General features: G+C 33.9%; 2 protein-coding genes across 6 annotated transcripts; both read left to right on the plus strand.

The window, feature by feature from the left end:
- Nucleotides 1–1,604: 1,604 nt before the first annotated feature.
- Nucleotides 1,605–10,368, plus strand: LOC107079263 (fibronectin type III domain-containing protein 2-like). 5 transcript variants are annotated; one of them, XM_069187341.1, is made up of 8 exons: nucleotides 1,605–1,831; nucleotides 3,425–3,793; nucleotides 4,236–4,508; nucleotides 5,081–5,359; nucleotides 5,500–5,613; nucleotides 5,938–5,994; nucleotides 6,595–6,672; nucleotides 8,926–10,368. In XM_069187341.1, the coding sequence occupies exons 1-7, from the start codon at nucleotides 1,792–1,794 to the stop codon at nucleotides 6,630–6,632; spliced, it is 1,170 nt and encodes a 389-aa protein (XP_069043442.1). In that variant the 5' UTR covers nucleotides 1,605–1,791; the 3' UTR covers nucleotides 6,633–6,672; nucleotides 8,926–10,368. The 5 variants fall into 5 exon arrangements, with proteins under 5 accessions (XP_069043442.1, XP_015217561.1, XP_015217583.1 ...); XM_015362092.2 differs by having other exon boundaries at nucleotides 1,606–1,831; nucleotides 6,592–6,672; XM_015362075.2 differs by lacking the exon at nucleotides 6,595–6,672.
- Nucleotides 10,369–11,061: 693 nt separating this feature from the next.
- Nucleotides 11,062–13,967, plus strand: LOC102685300 (cystatin). Its single transcript, XM_006626622.3, has 4 exons — nucleotides 11,062–11,260; nucleotides 12,314–12,465; nucleotides 13,261–13,362; nucleotides 13,716–13,967. The coding sequence occupies exons 1-4, from the start codon at nucleotides 11,155–11,157 to the stop codon at nucleotides 13,794–13,796; spliced, it is 441 nt and encodes a 146-aa protein (XP_006626685.2). The 5' UTR covers nucleotides 11,062–11,154; the 3' UTR covers nucleotides 13,797–13,967.
- Nucleotides 13,968–17,739: the final 3,772 nt, after the last annotated feature.

Below are 17,739 nucleotides of genomic sequence, written 5' to 3' on the forward strand. Positions count from 1 at the left end.
AAAGTGCTTGAGGTAGTGAATGCTATTTTAGTACCTGAAAGTTAAAAATAGCCCGGCAAGACCTGGCCCCAACACTGACATTTTTTACGTATGTCACATGTTTAATTTACATTTTCTTCAAGGTCATCACCAGGTTTCTTTCAGTTGCAGGTTCTATTTATATGTCAACTGAAAAATCCCCACAATCTTATGAAGGTTTTAACTGATCAAGCACATTAGAAAACAGATGGATGCAACAATAAAAACATATCGTTTAAGACTGAGAAACGCATGCGAATCTGAAAGAAAATAAATCTGAGTGCGGATTAAGTAAATCTACAAAGTCAGTGACCCAAATTGAGAAAATTCTACAAAGGTATCCAGAATTTAAAATTCTAAGGTGATGGAAACTGCTAACACCTTTCCAACATATTGTAAAAGAGTAGGTTGTATGATGTTAATTTTACTGTAACTTTCTGTATTACATATCTCTTTGATCTTTTATATTCCCTGATATTGGTTACACTATGTTATTTAGTATTTGCCATGCTAACTACTAACTTACATTAAATAGAAAAAAAGAAGAAAAAATCAACACTGTATTGTAGGTTGTGCCATCATTCAGATGGCACATTGACCCCTGGAAGTGATTTCTCAATGACCTGATTCTGCACAGTGGGACGCATAATGGCTGCAGTGGTTCACCCAAGTGGAAAGTTCATTTCAGTTGCTGGAGAAGTGGGGAAAAGCACTACGCTAATGTAATTTATTTTTTTCTTTAAAATCTGCCTATAAGCAACGAGTTCAGGAATAGCTGTTAAAGGAAGCACTTGCGAAGGTGGAAGAAGGAAAACTAAAGCGTACAGAAAACTGTTGAAACCTGATACTTTGGAAAAAATGTCAGAGGCTGAAGCTGTGGAAAGGCGTGATGCTGACATGTCTCAACAGTTGTGTAGCAGAGTGTAAGGGGCTGTGTTCAGTTCTGAGTAAAACATACCTGAAGATAAACAACCAGAATAGGTATAGTGAGAACTGTAGTGGAGGACCTTTTACTGTCTGTGAAAAAGAAGATAATTTACCATCTTGATCTAGGCTACTTTTCTGTTTTTTTCTACTTTTAGCTCCCAGCAACAGCTTGTACATTATGTGCATTTACTATACACACTGTCTGCATTGTTATTATATTTAATCTCTTGATGTATATTCCATGGTGCGCTCTTTTTAACTGCCCATTATTACTTCTATTTAAACATAATTTGGCTAGCCTGCTATGACAGCAGCAATGACTTCTGAATGGAATAAAATGGGACTGAGAAGCATGGGGTGGAAGGAGGTTGTACTGTATATATAAAAAGACTTGAAGTGCTCTAAACATCTACATTGTATGAAACCAATTTTAATAACCAAACTGTATTACAGAATGAGAAACAATGAGAGAAACAGTGATTAATCATTCTGACATTTGCAAGTGCATGAATGATATATTTAAATTTCAGGTCAGAATGCTACTTCTCTCGTGTTTATCCTTGTGTCACAGTTGATATCCGTGTTAGCTACCTTTCATTTTTGTGGTTACCAGCGTCATTTCATGCTCTTCTGCATTCCTCTGCTTGACATGTAGAACCTGATTCTTCTACTTTTAAAGCTATCCAACATCCGTGTTTATGCATTTAAGATTTAGTGCCAGCTAAGATGTAAATTCACTTGACTAAAGCAACTCAGGGGAGCAGATGAATTTCAAGGAGAAAGTGATACAGGTTTGCTGAAAAATATTTCAGCCTAAAATAACTAAATGTATTTATTTGGTTCAAAATGGATACAAGAGGATACATGCAATACATTGCTGTGTTCAGTGAGTAAACAATTTTGACATTTCTCTAAAAAAATGCTGATTCAGCTTCAGTCACATGTCAAACCTTTTTCAATTAATTGCACCTTAAATGTAGAGCTACTTGATGTGTGCAAGGTTTTATTTGATATTGTCAAACTGAGAGAGTTTTTTTTTACCAAGGAGGAATACAGTTTACTAATGAAGTTCACAATAATTTGTAATGTTTATTCTACTTAAGAAAACCCATAATTTATATAGATTTGTATGCCTGCTTTCTGAATGAAGAAAGAAATAGTATACTTAGGAAAAACAGCTTGTATACTATTCAAGTTAAAGACTAGATTTGAGCAGACTGAGTGCTCCTGTGCTATTATGGTAATTAACAATATAGATGTGTTTCATGTATTAAAACAATGTTTCTCTGTGACATCTGTATTTTTAATGACCATAATGCCATATTACGTAATGTAACAGATAATTAAAAAGAAACTTCTTATTGGTGTACAGCTCTGATCTATCAAGATCTGACTGCATGTTCAGACAGCTGGTGTCGGCATGGTGATCTTTTTACTGCATATCACAGAATAGATTGCATGTTCACAATAACAAAGATTTTTGCTTGAGTTCAGGTTAAATGCATGATTTCTGTGCCTGATTCTGTGCCAGATTCTGTGCCACATTGCTGGAAAAAATAAAAGCATGGTGGCTGATGTTGTTCATTTACATGTCGCCAGGTTTCCGACCATGTGTCTTGACTGTACACAACCAATAACAAGCTCAAATGCTACAGACATTTTGGTGGAAAATGTGTGGCAAAATCAAACCAAACTGAATTTATAATGATAGGATATGAGAGTTGAAAGAGAAAAGTTTATTTGTTACTATCTTTGAATATTACACTACTTAGAATAGGACTAAGCAGTGGATCAAGGTAGGGAATAGCATTTCAGAGAGAATAAGGAAGAAGACAGATATATTTTGTTGAGCAAGTGAGGAAGGGAAAGATGACTATTCCCTGCTTGCAAAACCATAAAATAATTTTTCAACCACATTATTCGTTATGATTTTTTCCATTTCATTTGATGCATTTACACAAAATCTTTTTTCACTTTGTTCCTCAGCACTTCTAACAGCAGAATTAAGTTTGTATTTACTTTTAGTGCTGTTATACTGTTGGTATTTAAAAAAAAAACTTTTCAATATATTTCGAATTAATCTTAGATGAATTTGTATTTACATTAATATTCTTGTCTGCAATGATAGTGTCACCTAGTGGTACATACTGTAAGCATAATTATATACATGCCTCGTCTTTCAGAAGGTGTCAACACTACTAAATGAAAGAGGGATGCTTTAACAAACTTCTAAATGGGATCATGATTAAATATGATTCCATGGATAAAGAAAATCCAAGGTTTTAAGCATCTTATCACACAAAATGTAGGAGGCATGAGAATATAAAAGACACAAAAATTGTAAGACAGCATCCTGAGCATAAAGTATCAATTACTGTGTTGTTAAATATATAGAATCACTTGGCATTCATTCGAATTTGGTCACATTTAAATAGCATTTCACTGAAGAAATACATTTTATTTTTTTTCCTTCTTTCAGCTTTATTTCATAGTACTTTCATGGTCTTTGGACAAACTCAGTTCACCGTCATTCTGATGCGGAAGAGCTGGGAAGAAGCCAGGAAATATTGTAGACACAACTTTGTGGATCTGGCTGTAGCACAAGATGAACAGAGGTACCAGTACTTAATGCAGTGGATGAAACCCCTGAAACAGGGGAGCTTTTGGGTTGGTTTACAAAACAGATGCCGCAACAACTGGACTTGGGTTGATGGAAGCCAATTAACATATAATGAATGGACTATATACCCCCATTGGACGGGCTGTGGGAGTCTTTACCTGAATTCTAATGATTCAAAAGCATTGCTGGCTCGTTGGTGCAAAGAACAACACTTTTTTATATGCCAAGGTAAATTATAAGCACATTAGTCAAACACTAAAAAGGCAGCATTATCTGACTCAGCAACCCAAGGCTTATCAGAATGAGAATCCTCACAGGTTTTAGAATTGTTCCTGCTATTTATTTCATTATTTAATAATGAAAAATATTTATTTCTTTTAAAATAATTTCACTAAACTTCAGTGTCGACTGAAATGAGTTTGATTGATTTTCTAACACTCTCATGGAATGTAATTATTTAGAAGATAATTACACCAAGCATTAAGTTGTCACCGCAACTTTTTTAATTTTTTTTTTTAAAAGACACTGTTTGTCTTAGTACCTCCTTCAGTCAATTTAGAACATTAGATTAGATTATAAAGACCATAAAAACTTTCACATAAAAATGTGCATGTCTTTCAATTGTAAATGTTTCTTGATACAAAGATATCTGATTTTTTTCTTTTTGTAGGTCCAACTCCTCCAGAAAAGATAAATGTTAATTCTGTTGGGACAGAATATGTTGCTTTAAGTTGGGAAAGACCTTCCATTATGGTGGGAACACCATACAGTTTTAACGTATCTTATTTTTCCCTTTATTGGGAACAGTATGGGTCATTTATTTTAACCTCCAACTCCACAGTCATTTACGGCCTAAAATCAGGCAGTGAATACATATTCAACGTTTCCATAGTAACTAACACTGGAAGCCAGAGTTCATCTGTTTCTCTAAGACTTCAAACACGTATGTATCACCTTCTTTCTCTCTATATCTCATTAATGTTATAGGAAAACAGCTGATGAACTGAAATCCTGATATCAGTTAAATTAATTAATAGTAAATAGTAATTTAATATTTAAGTGTCCCAGAATGCACAGGATTAAAATCCCAGAGTTAAATCCTGTCACTGTTCAAAGGCAATATATGTTTTTCATTGTCTGCCTTTACAGTACATCCTGAATCTTTCAATTTTAAACTCTTGCAAATGAAACAAAATTCACATTTGTGAAAAACTACTCCTCTCTTTAAAATATATACTTTACTACTGGCTCAATAAATTACTTTATTATTATGAATTAGCTGACAAGTGTAATATTTATAACTCAATCCTTAATCTGGTGTAAAATTAAATTTAAATTAAAAAAATAGTCACATTAAGATTAAATATAGACATTTTCTGTTAAATACTAATAAAATATTAATGCTTCTTTACACCTGGTACCCTTATTAAGACTCTGAAGATAAGCAGTATAATTCTGGAACTGATATTAAAATGTGCCACAGCCATGAAATCTTTTTGTAACATTCTGTTATAGGTCTGCACCAACCAGAAAAGTTATGTATTGACTCAATTGGAGCTGATTCAGTTTCTCTAAGATGGGAGAAACCTGCAACAGAGGGGGAAACGTCATGCCAGTTTAAAGTCAACTATGCTTCCAGAGATGGAGAATTTCAAGGGTCCATGACTGTCCCTGAAACCTCCAATTCCATGGTCATCTCAAACCTGAAATCAGGGACTGAGTACATGTTCAGTGTCACAGCAGTGAGAAACAATGGAGCTGAGAGTACACCTGTCTCTGTGTTTCTCTGCACATGTAAGAGTCAAAGTCTCTTATAAAAGAAGACTGAATTTCTAGATGACTGAAAAGTTTATGTTTGCTGTGCATGATAATAAAAATGACAATGATTGTAAAAAAAAATGTATTTACATACTGTATATGTTCTTCCCATCCAGGTAAAAATGAAGTAACAATCTGTAAGATTGGCTGCATTGTTCTGGGAATTCTGTTGTGTTCATCAATGGTCCTGTTAGCCTGGCTCTGGAAACAGCTGGTACTCGTAAAAAAAGGTAGGAATCTAAAATGTGTTTAACTGTCCCACTGTTTCTTTTTTGTTTTTAAATGTCTGCTCCCATCTTTGTATTTTTATGTGCTTATAAAAATTATATCTTATCATAAAAGAAATATCCAAAAGAGATGTCCAAAAGATGAAAATAAAAAATGACTGAAACGTGTATGTGAGGTCACTGATAATCTTTTTCTGAAAATAACCTACCACAATTTTTTGCAATAGAAATCCAAAAAATGAACAATAAAAGAATGTTCAAGGAAAAGAAATTTGTAGTAACATACTAAAATGATGTATGAATGAATGAAAAATATCTGTGTTTCAGGTGGTTGCCAGTGTCATGTGATCAGAGTTGCTGGGCGTGTTTCAACCAAGCTTTTAGGTGAGGGACTAATCACAGTAAAGGAAATAAGAACAATGCAGATACAATCTAATCACAGTAACACATTCACTTTAAGTCAGAAAATGCAGAATTGTTAATAAACAGCATTTTAAATGCTTCTGATTGTGAACTGCCATATTTATTAGATATGGAAAATATATTTAGGTACAGTATTTCATACATCCATTCCACCTGAATACTGTACATGCATTCTGGTAGACTGATTACATGTACAGTAAAACCCAATTTACCACCTTATCTGTGTAGTTGAGCTCAGTATGTCATCAGTATGCATGAGACCCATCTTGAAACTTTCCAATGTACTTTAACTATAGAAAATAAAGCAAGAATTGCTTGTTTCTGGGTTTTTACTTAACCTTTGCATAGTAGAATATGGAAAATCAGAAGTTTATATTATTAACATATCCTAAGTGCAGAAGCCAATTATACCCTAAACAGGTTATATATCATCTTTCCCCTGCCCTCAATAAAAATACATATTCTGCTACCTTTAACTAGGCATGATCAAAAACTGCCTTCAACACAAAATGTTGATGTCTCAGTCAAAGGTCTGAAAGGTTCTCTTTTTCTGTACAGTAGGTGGGCCAAAGCCTTCACTGCCTGTGAGTTGGATTTGATTTAATGTGGTTTTAAAACCTTCATCAGGAACATACCCAGGTAAAGTATCCCAAACAGAGAAAATGACATTACATTGGTTGTCTGGGATCCTAAACAGAAACAAAAAATCACGTCTGCATGCAATTCTGCTGAAAGAAAGACATTTTTAACAAATGTGTGTGTCATGGATGGTGACCCCTTCATGCAGGATGATTTTAGTTATTGTAGTCAACTACTGTACTACCTTACAAATTAAAAGCATGCCAGGACCCATTTTTTTCACAACAGGTTCTTTAGGTCTCTCAGATCCACCAGAGCCATTTTACCTTTTTAATACAGTCTATCAATCTACCCGTCACACTGGACTCATGACAACAATTTCTATAACTGCCTGCCTGACATACAGTACAGAGCATATGACACAAATTATACACAAGGGGTGCTCACTCACAGAGCAGCACAAGAATCCCAGTTACTGAATCTTCAATGTTTAAAAAGAGCAGTCCAGCAGTACTGTCCTCCAAAAACCACTCCAGTTAGTGGCCTACCATGCTCCTTGCTGCCAAAAGTACTGCCATCAGGAACAAAGTGGTACCTTATGCCCACCCACTGGCCAGAGTCTAGCCTCACCCGTGGGAGCAGGGGAGACGATGGCAGAGCCTTCCTCTACTGCTCTCTACAGAGTCCTTGGTGTCCCAGTCCTCTCCTGGGGCCAGCGGTGCAAACTACTTGTACATGCCCCCAGTTCCTCTCTGTGCTCCCTGAGTCCCCTTGGGGCTTATGAGGAAGCTGAAGAAGCTCTTTCCTAGCCACAGCTCAGAGCTTGTTAATGGTGTGTGGTGGGGCAGTAAAGGCCTTGTGATATCTTGAGTGTGGCCAGATATTATTATTATTATTATTATGTTATTTGCCAAACCGCTTTATATCGGACGGTGTTGTGGGAAGCCGGAGCCTACCCGGCAAGCAACAAGCGCAAAGCAGGGTAAATCACCATTACTCTCCTTGACACGGCATTTAAGTAGGATTTTCAAAAGTAGTACATAGCAATATAGTATGCTTCACACCTGAAGAAGGCTCCACGGCCGAAACGTTGTGTTCTCTTTCTTCTTTTTTTCAGCATGGAATAAACCTATTACTTGTTCCTTAGCAATATAGTATGTCTACTTAAGGATTTTAAAAAATCAGGAATAAATAGTAATAAGTGTCACAAAAAAGTGAAAGAGATAATGAAAAAGACTTCTAAAATGCTATGCATTCACATAAAGAAAAAACATTTCTTATTCTTTCAGTATACAGTGACTTTTTAATCATTTTCTTCCAAGCATGGAAATCTTGCAAGTATAAATCAGTATTGTCATTTTCTGAAATTTAAAGTAAAAATGAAAGGTCTGTTAAATATTTAGAACACTTCACGCACTAGAGAAACAGGAATCAAGATAAAGATCTTATTTTATTTTATAAGATATAAAGATGTTATTATATTCATAGTCTTATTTCCTGTGCCTGCCAAAATTTGAACACTTGCCAAAGATTTACAAAGCAGCGTTTCAATGTGTAGACACACAGGCTGTTGGCCAGCAGAGGTCACTGTTACAAGAGCCATGTTGTAGTTACTGATTTCTCATGTTTCTCTAAGAACGTACAGTACTGTGTTTTTCGGAAACAGTAGGAGCATTCATGCAGAACATATGCTGCTCATGATTTTCATCATCCTCACAATTTACCAAATAGATTACATCATAGTGACAAAGATAAAGTTTAGTCTTTCAGTCCTAAAGGATTACAAAAAAACCTTTGAGTAGGGCTCTCTAACACTTGTCCTGGAGAGAACAAAACCAGCAGGATTTATAGGTAGCCATTAAATCATCAGAATTTAAAGATTTGGGCCAACTGGACTATAATCAATTAAACAATGGATTTAGTAAATTAAATAATTTTAAATACGTTATTTGGAACAAACATTGCAATACCTTTCACCCTTAAAGGACTAAAATTCCCTTAACAGAACAAAATCAATATCTCAATAACTTACAGCATTCCTAATCTCCAAAACAATGGTGGATTTCGGGTGGACGGTAAGATAAACTGTATTGGAGCTCTACAGGACCAGGGATTTGATAACAAAAATTCAGTTTAAACTATTTTATAATTTCAGGTCAATACTCATTTCTCACTGTATTACTCATCTAAGTACTATGCAGCACACAGTCAATATGCATACTCTGTAGCAACGGGTTACATCACAATCCTTTTTCAGTGATCTATCTAATACACTGCCCATATAACTTTTAGAACCTCTTTCTGTCTTTACAGATTCTACTGGGAAGATATCACCTGCTGAATCCATTAAACCTGAATTGTTGCTTGATAGATTTTGGTCCATTCGCATAAATCAAGCATTACATGAGGCAACACACACATTGGTATTGAGTTTGGTCAATATGTAATGCGTGCTTGGGAGATAAGTGATGAGGGAGCAGGCTCTCTCTATATTCTACTTTTTTTACCTGCAAATTTTATATTTTATATTAATAATATATACATTATATGTTGCTGAAAATCTCTACAGTATTTAGATTAATAATTATATGAGACAATAAATAGTCTTGAACAGTATTGAAATGGTGTTGATCAAAACTGCAGAGACACTAACTGGAACAAACTGTAAAAGTCACACTAATATGCAGAAATGGAATGTTATAGGTTAGTAGATTAAGACATTGTTATCCATATAATCATGATCAAAAATGGGATTTACTGATTGAAGAAAAGCAAAATCAGATTTCACCTTTAGTGTTAAACTTTTGAGTTTGATACTGTATTTTTTGTTAATAGTACTTGGAGAAAGCAATTTTGGATTCCAGTGTAGTTGACGCATTTCTTCATCTGATTAAAAGAAAATCTCTATAAATAGGCTTCATCATTCAGTGCTTCTCTGTAAAAATATCAGTATTTATCATAATTTTCTTTCTGAATGATTCTTGTTATAGCATTGAAAGAGTTAAGGTGATTTATATCACAAGGACATATAAGATTTGATAGAATTTGAAACCTGTAACCTGTTTAACCAAACATGAAAAAATCTATCCTAGAGAGCTGATGTATGCAGGTAATGTAATGTAGTAGGTGCACCTACAGTACCCTACTAAGAAATTCTGTGGCCAGGAATCTTTGCTGATTCTTAACAAAAGACAATAAAAGACAGCAGTATACTCTGGCAGTTGCTGGTTGTATTACAGATTATTTTAAAATTGTTTTATGTTCATGTGTGTAAATTAAGCAATAAAGTAACTGGGGCATTAAAATTACTTTAATGTAATTAGCCCTGGGGAAAGCTGTTTTTCTCTTTTGTGTCTAGTAGTATACATTAAAAAATCCTGGTGATGTTTGGGTTGTGTATTATTTGACAAACATGTCTAAGACTCATTTCATCTACTTACATTGAATTGAATTTCTGGGAGTGATGAGATCCTACTGCCCTGTCTCATCGGATTGAAGCTGAACTTTTTTGCAATGTACTGAAAGCACTTTTCTCTAAATGCAAGTATGGCTAACTGGCTTTAACTTGGTGCAATGCCTTTATTTTTGCACCCTAGATATTACTTTTACTTTCTGCGTGCTAAGTGTCAACAGTAGTTGTTACTATACAGGTACCTACCATTAGAAAGGCGATGCATGTGAATGAAATGTCAGATGTTAATGTTGCTTAAATGTAAAAAAATGAGACTATCAAATAAAATTGCTCAGTGGATTATACTTTTTGTGTCATATTATACTCATTTATTTAATATCCGAATGTTACCTTCATTTGTTTCTTTTTTCCTTAAAACAACAATTTCTTTCTTTCCTGTGGTTTACAAACTAGAATGTCATTCCCTTTTGTTTCTTTACCCTTCACTTTTTTTCTATTTCCTTTCTGCTATTAAAAATAATCATACAAATGTAGGTTGTAAATAATTACTGCGTATAGGATGATGTATACTAAAACATGCAAACCTTTTTATATTTATTCCTCTCAAATATTTTAAAAAGCAAATAATAAATATAACAAATGATGTAAATCACAAATTCTTTACGTAACAATCATTGGAATTTATAACTTCACTCAACTATGTTTTCCCTTCTTTACTTTGTATCACTTAGAACCCAGACAAAACTTTGTGAACTGTAAACAAAGATCTTCTTTTTCAGTGCCAACAGCCTATTAATATCCGTGAGAAACAAAAACGCCTTAGTTTATTTTTTTAGCTGTTTTGTTTATTTACACCTTGCTATAAATACAGTAAAATGTAGACAAAGCAGTCTTTGTAAAACCTTTCTTTGGGCTTATTTGTATTAGAATACACTAGCAAAACATATTTATCTTTAAAAGGTCAGTAATCCTGCAATGGTTATTACAGAAGCTGTAACTCACTTTCTCCATAGTTTGACTTGGGCGGGGATTTCACAGTCTGGCAAAACATTCTCTTACTTAAATATAAGCCACTAACATTCACCAGAGGGTTAGTCACTTATTCCCTTCCCAGGAAGACAGAAAGCAACATGGCATTTATTAAGAAGATCTTGCTATTTTTCTCACTGATGCCAGTATTTGTACTCTCTGAAAGTGACCAGATTGTTGAGGATGTAATTGAAGAAATCAAACCAAGTAAGCTTTCTCTACATTTTTTCAATAACCTAATATAGTCACAAGTTGTCTTTTAATCATGTTATTAAAAACATATAAAGTGGAAAAAAATTAGTGTAGGTGATGCTTAATCTCTTGTCTCCTCAGTTATTATCCTGCAAATCTGGAGTCAGGGACTGTGCATTATATTGTGTGAAGTTTCCATATGATATACAGTATGTATATTTGTGAAAAGCAAAGAAAATACTAATTGGTGGAATAGATGAAAATTAAAATCCTGTTCTTTTCCCTTTGGTGATACTGTAAGGTGATAATCTTATTATCCTGAAAAACGGTAGTGTCCAAAATGATAGACTGAAAACAAAGGTTCTTGTGTTGTACACGGAAATTAAATTATAAAAAATTACTGGTTACAGGAATGTTTTAGACAACCTTTAGCTGTGTAGAAGAAAAATGAAAGAATGCTGTCACCTTGTAATTAGTTATTTGCTGTTAGTACAGGTACAGGTTGATTGCGATGTGTTTACTTAATTGACACAGTGAGATAGTTGTTAGTTTGTTTCTTACGTTACTGTATGTCTGCTTCATTTTTTACACTAACAACCAAGTCCTTTGAGCCCAATTTTCAATTCTAGGCAGAACAAAAACAAGATTTCTGACTTAGAAGTACTATTAGCAGGGATCTACTGTATAATGATACAGGAGTTAAAACTATCTTATAGATAGGAAAAAAGAAAAATAAAGAATTAGAATTAGCGAATATACATAGTTCAAGGGTGGTAGACAAGTCCTGATGGTGGGGTAACAACCCATATCAAACATGGCACAGAGACAGAAGAATGTAGATATCACTGCTTCTAAATAATAAGACACATTTTTTGTGGAATTGTACTGCACATAATAATTTACTACACATTCTAAACAGAATCAAAAGGAGAAACCAAGGACATGTAGCAAGTATAAAATGAAAGTGGAAAATGCAGTCAATCATTTCAGAAAAACAAAATTAAATTGTGAAATACATCTGAAATGAGATCATCTACAGTATGGTCATCTTTGGGATTTTCTTTTGAGGGTATATAAAGCCTGTTGGTGCTCCTTTTCGAATGGATCCAAACAGCCCAGAAATCCAGAATGTGGCCAATAATGCTGTTGCAGAGTACAACAAGATATCCAGAGGAAAAAACTATTTCATACTTCTCAATGTCACGTCTGCTGAAGCACAGGTAAAACGGCTGGTTAATATACTGTACAGGGTATACTAAAGTAGCAGGAATACTTAAGTGTTAAGTAAATATTGGGAGAAAAGGGTACACTCAGATGGAAAATAAAAATCATGACATGGCAAATATTGGCAAATGCTTCTCTTCTGTATTTAGAATTTGGCAGGAAGAGTGCCAAAGCTTACAATTAATCCTACTGGAGGTTTCAAGTTTTTGTTGCAAGAAATGAAAAACAAACTTTAGACTTTCAAGACACAATATTAATATAATCTAAAATTATCAAACATAATATTTAATCTGACTGCTAGAAGTAGTCTATTTTATTTGGTTTTAAAATGTATGGGTTTTAAAAATCACTAGGTTGCTTGTAATAATGATATTTAGACATTTTGGCCAAGGGGCAGCGTAGGGTAGTGTTAGAAGATCTTGACATGCTGAAGGTTGTTGTTTGAGTTTCTGTTGCAGGCAGTTCTGTTGTGTTATTGAACAAGGTGCTCACCCCAATGGCTTCAGTGCACCCAGCTGTATAAATGGGTACCAGTGTTGCAGGGGAAACCCCTGATATACCATCCAGGGGGAGTCATATACTCTGAATCTACTCAGCAGTGGGAAAAACAGAATATACTTCAGCCTGATGGGTCTCTTGACTTGAGTATGGAATTTACTGTAGTCTAAGCATTCTCTCATTGTCAGCTACTTTTATATTGACTGATATCATTATTATATTGGTCTTTTTCTAGCAGGCAAATGTTGTAATATGTGTTTCTGAGTTTCTGTTTTTCCTTTTTGTTGTTAAAGGTCACAAATACAATTACATACAAGCTCAATGCTGAGATCGGAAGATCAAAATGCAAGAAGTCTGAAGATATCAATTTAAAAGCATGTGCCTTAGGAAAAAAGGTATTTTTTCAGCTATTTTTTTCACGTTTTGATTGGTGGGGTGGGATATATGTCAATAACAAAATACATCTCCTTTGGAGAAACCTTTGGTTTCTCATGTCTTTATCTGGATAAATAAAAATACACAAAAAATAGACAAGGTATCAGAAGGGGACCAACTTTCAGGTTAGGATGAGACTTGCATTGAAAGTTATGTTAATTAGCAACACAGGAGATAGAAACTATCTTATGACTTCTCATTCTGAATTTGTGCTCATAAGATAGGCAGCAGATTGATGTCTTATGGGTCCTCATCATGTAGCATATTAAGCAGCATTCATATTATATAATTAACTATATTATTTCTTTTACAGAGACTCAATTGTCACTTTGAGATCCAGTTTCATCCTTCTAAAAACAAGAATGCCCTCACTGACTCTAAATGCAAGAAATAGGTTTTCTCTGTTGTTTCTACTGCTTTCTTAGTTTAGTTGCTCCCTGTTTAACCAGTTGAATAGAAGACTGTATAATGTAACTGGATATGGCATATTCTGCATAATTGTTCCTTTTTAAGAAAACAGTTTAAAATCATATATTTTTATTAAACTCTTAAGATTACAAAGCTATTAATTTGTGTTGGGTTTCTTATATATTTAAAACTTCAATTTTGATGCAGTGATAAATATGTACATTTTTAGCTGCATGTGATGTTTTGTAGCCTTTTACACATTAATGTAATGTGCAAGATCCCAGATGGCTTGTTTGTTAAAAGCCTCCACCCTGACCACAGGACATGGCCTATAACTTACAGATCTGGCTGTACTTCTTCCAGCCTGTTCCAGGAGCCCTTCATTGGCTGTGGATTAACTGCAGGCTGTCAGGATTTGGTTAAGCAAATTGATGTGAATTTTTTTGGCTCATCATAGAGAAAGAACTCCCTATCATTCACTTTGTTCCATGACGTTTTGGTTAGAACCATGCTTTGCTTTCAAATGGCACTTCAGCACCTCCTAGTTACTTAAAACCACAAAACAACGCCCTCAAAAATTTCTGTACCACAGAACTGAATCTACACTTCCATGACCCAGTCTCAGCAAAACCTGTACATCGTGTTCTATACTGTATAAAACTGATATTTAGGGAATGGCTGTCATTCAGATATCACTTCTAAACAAGGCCAATGCACAGCAGTGCTTAACCTTGTGTATTGAGCACAAAGCCTGGACTTGTGAGCAGTGGAAGAAAGTAATAAGGTCTGATTATTTGTCTTTTAGTCTTTTTCCTACATCTGGACAGGTACACCCTGCAAATATTGATTCCTCAAGAATCATATCCCAAGATGATAATGCCCCAGTCCAAGAGTGGTTTCATGAACACTAGGATTAAGATAAACACCTTCCATGACCTCCCTCCTTACCAGATCTAAATGTCATTGAACCTTTATGGAAGGTTCTGGAATGTAGAGTGGAGATTTTCATCTCCTTCATCTTTAAGGAAACTGGAGGCTTTCCTTCTTGATAAATAGTCCAAAAACCAACTAAAGAAAGTTCAACATTTGTATAACATTATTCCAAGAAGGACTGAAGCTGCTCTGAATGCAATAAGTGGCATAACTCCTTAATACATATTCATACATTTCTTTATGATTCCATTATTTTGTCTGTCCTCTACAGTATATATATATAGAGGTATATACTGTTTCTGGTATTTGCAATGTTTCGTGGACGACAAAATTGTTTAGAGCTACAGTATGTGACTTTTGTACTTATTATCACATTATAATTGCTTTCACAGTGTGAGTTATATGAAAATATTCTATTACAAATACTGTAAAAACCTTATGTAAATTCTTATGAATTAAAGAAAAATCTACTATACTACTGCTATTTTCCAGTGTACTCTTTGTTGAACATTGAACAAAATTTTGATAAATAATTGTATACTAAAAATATTCATTTTATGAATGTTTTCCAGCATCTATGATGCTTGACATAAAAAATGGGAAGTTTTCTTGTAGAAAATAACCCATGGCTTAATTTAAGAGTGAGAATAATATTCTAGACATGACGCAGACGTGTTTCTAACAATAGTCAAGCACAAAAACTGTCTCATTCATTGACCAACATAGTCATATTTTTTCATGTTTTGGTACACAATGATTCACTGGAATGTTTTCTGGGTGTTGCCTAAAGTTCCACCTTAAAAACCGGTCCCTTCACACATAATGTAGTTATGTGGGTATTAACTTACATGAAAAAACAAACTAAAAACATCTAATTTCCCAAATTTTCAATCACACTATCAGATGATCTGATCATACTTGCTATGTATCTAGTGTATAGCTACTGTAAATGTAAATAGGGTAAGCAAGTGTGATACCAGAAATAAATCTCACAATTAGTCTAGGTACTGTATCTTGTACTTGGCACTTTGTATCAATAATTAATTTACTGTAGTATGTTAATGATCTCTTACTAGGAAATATATGTGTTAGAAGTAAATCTGACCAAGAAGCATAATTAATTGGCAAATAGCCTTTCAACATATACAGGGTGACAATATTTATGTTAGAAAATGTATATTTTCTATACAAATTAAATGGTAGATTATTCATATTACTTTCTGCAAGTATCCACTGATATCGTTGTGCAATTTAAACCAGGTTTTCTAAGCTTTACAGCCGAAGTAAGCTTCTTGCATTAACTTTCTAGAAGGAAATTATTTAAATAGTGCTACACTTCTATGTAATTTTTGTATATATACACAAGAACAATCTTTTCTATTGTAGTCACATCTTAAGTAGAAAGACTTGGTGCTTTAATTCCAATTATAGCTCTGAAACCTGTGCTGTTGTTATTATGTACAGGCCCACTTCACCTATTACAGTGCGCCCCCTAGTGTTTTCTGCTGAATATTTTTCCGTTACAAAATAGTTTAGCAACATCTAAAAAAAATCAACAATCTCAAAAGCCTAAATCTCAAAAATGTAAATTGCTTTACAAAAATGTGTATTTGGGTGTCTGTCCTATTCAAGTTGAATTCTTTAAGGAAATAAAAAAAAACATTAGCTACTTATTTTCTGACCTTTCCCTTCAGCTAAACAAAAGGTAGCTGATAATGCCACATTTCCTGGTATACAGAACATAAGAAGACGCTTATCACTCTGTTTTTACATTTCTGCCTTTAGAAAAACAAAATGTAAAGATTTTGAATATTAATTTTGACATTTCTTTTCTTATTTGATCATTCACAAGTCATGACAGATTGCGATACACTTTAATGACTTTGACTATTGCTCAAGCACTTGAACACCTAAAACACCTTATTAGTGAAAAACCTGACTGGGCACATGTGGGAACGTGACAACCTGTTGAATGTCAGGTCTAGTTAAAGTCAAAGAAGAAAAAACACAATAAAAAAGAGCAAAAACAGCCTGCTTATCAAGGCTAGAATAGTCACCTGTGGTAGACTTGTCACTAGTGGATCCAAGACTTCTTTAGCATTGAATCACCTTTTTGTGAAGACCACCCTGATGAATGTCAAACAGACATGCAGAATGACATACAAATTATTGTGTACAATAGCTTAATCAGTGAAGAGGTCAAAACAGTCTAGTGCCCAGTTGCTGTTGTGATTGGCTACAGGTGCTACATTGATCAAATCATCATGCTATAGATGTCTTCTGGCTTCTTAAGAGGTTAACATTGATTCAACTCACATCCTGAGAGGACTCTTGCTGTAATCTCGAACAAAACAGGGATATACAGTATAGAAGGATACAAATTTCAGTTTCCTTGAATAAAAGTGTTGTAAAAATTCATAAACCTAGCAAAAATATTGCATAGATTAAGACAGTCAAATATTTATTTACAAGTCCATGACGTCAATTTAAACTTCATTAAAACAAACTAAATTACAAATTGTAATTGTATTGTAATTGTAATTGTAAAACAATTTTCTAGGAAACTAATGCTCTCTACCATTTTCTCCCTCAAAAAATAAATTACAAATTAATACATAGTTTAATTTTCACAGTGACATATATTGGCAATGGAAAAGACAAAACTGTTACTGTATGTAAGTTTTAAAAAACTTTTATAATGATCTAATTATGGCATTCATAGTAGATAATTGAATGCATTTCATTAGGTTTACAAATTATACACTACATATAATGTTTAAACAACATGAATCACGTAAAGTAAGAAAATAACTTCAAAATGTAAATTAATATTAATCCCACTAGTTTCTTGGAGATAAAAATTGATTTTAATAAACCAGTTAACAGAGTTTGAAAGACCTTAAATACATAATACAGTAGTAAAATATTAGTATTAATATTCATATGCCTTCAAAATTTAACATTTAAAAATCTACAGTGCTATGTATGGCTGTTCA

The sequence above is a fragment of the Lepisosteus oculatus genome, chromosome 3 (assembly GCF_040954835.1).
Source record: "Lepisosteus oculatus isolate fLepOcu1 chromosome 3, fLepOcu1.hap2, whole genome shotgun sequence".
NCBI lineage: Eukaryota > Metazoa > Chordata > Actinopteri > Semionotiformes > Lepisosteidae > Lepisosteus > Lepisosteus oculatus.

Excerpts from the sequence above, each read along its gene's own strand:
- LOC107079263 (XM_015362075.2), top strand. The coding sequence starts at position 1,792 with ATGGATACAAGAGGATACATGCAATACATTGCTGTGTTCA. Across the intron at positions 1,832-3,424 it reads GCAATACATTGCTGTGTTCA|CTTTATTTCATAGTACTTTC; the intron begins GTGAGTAAACAA and ends TCCTTCTTTCAG. Across the intron at positions 4,509-5,080 it reads TTCTCTAAGACTTCAAACAC|GTCTGCACCAACCAGAAAAG; the intron begins GTATGTATCACC and ends ATTCTGTTATAG.
- LOC102685300 (XM_006626622.3), top strand. The coding sequence starts at position 11,155 with ATGGCATTTATTAAGAAGATCTTGCTATTTTTCTCACTGATGCCAGTA. Across the intron at positions 11,261-12,313 it reads AATTGAAGAAATCAAACCAA|GGTATATAAAGCCTGTTGGT; the intron begins GTAAGCTTTCTC and ends TTTTCTTTTGAG. Across the intron at positions 12,466-13,260 it reads TCACGTCTGCTGAAGCACAG|GTCACAAATACAATTACATA; the intron begins GTAAAACGGCTG and ends TTGTTGTTAAAG.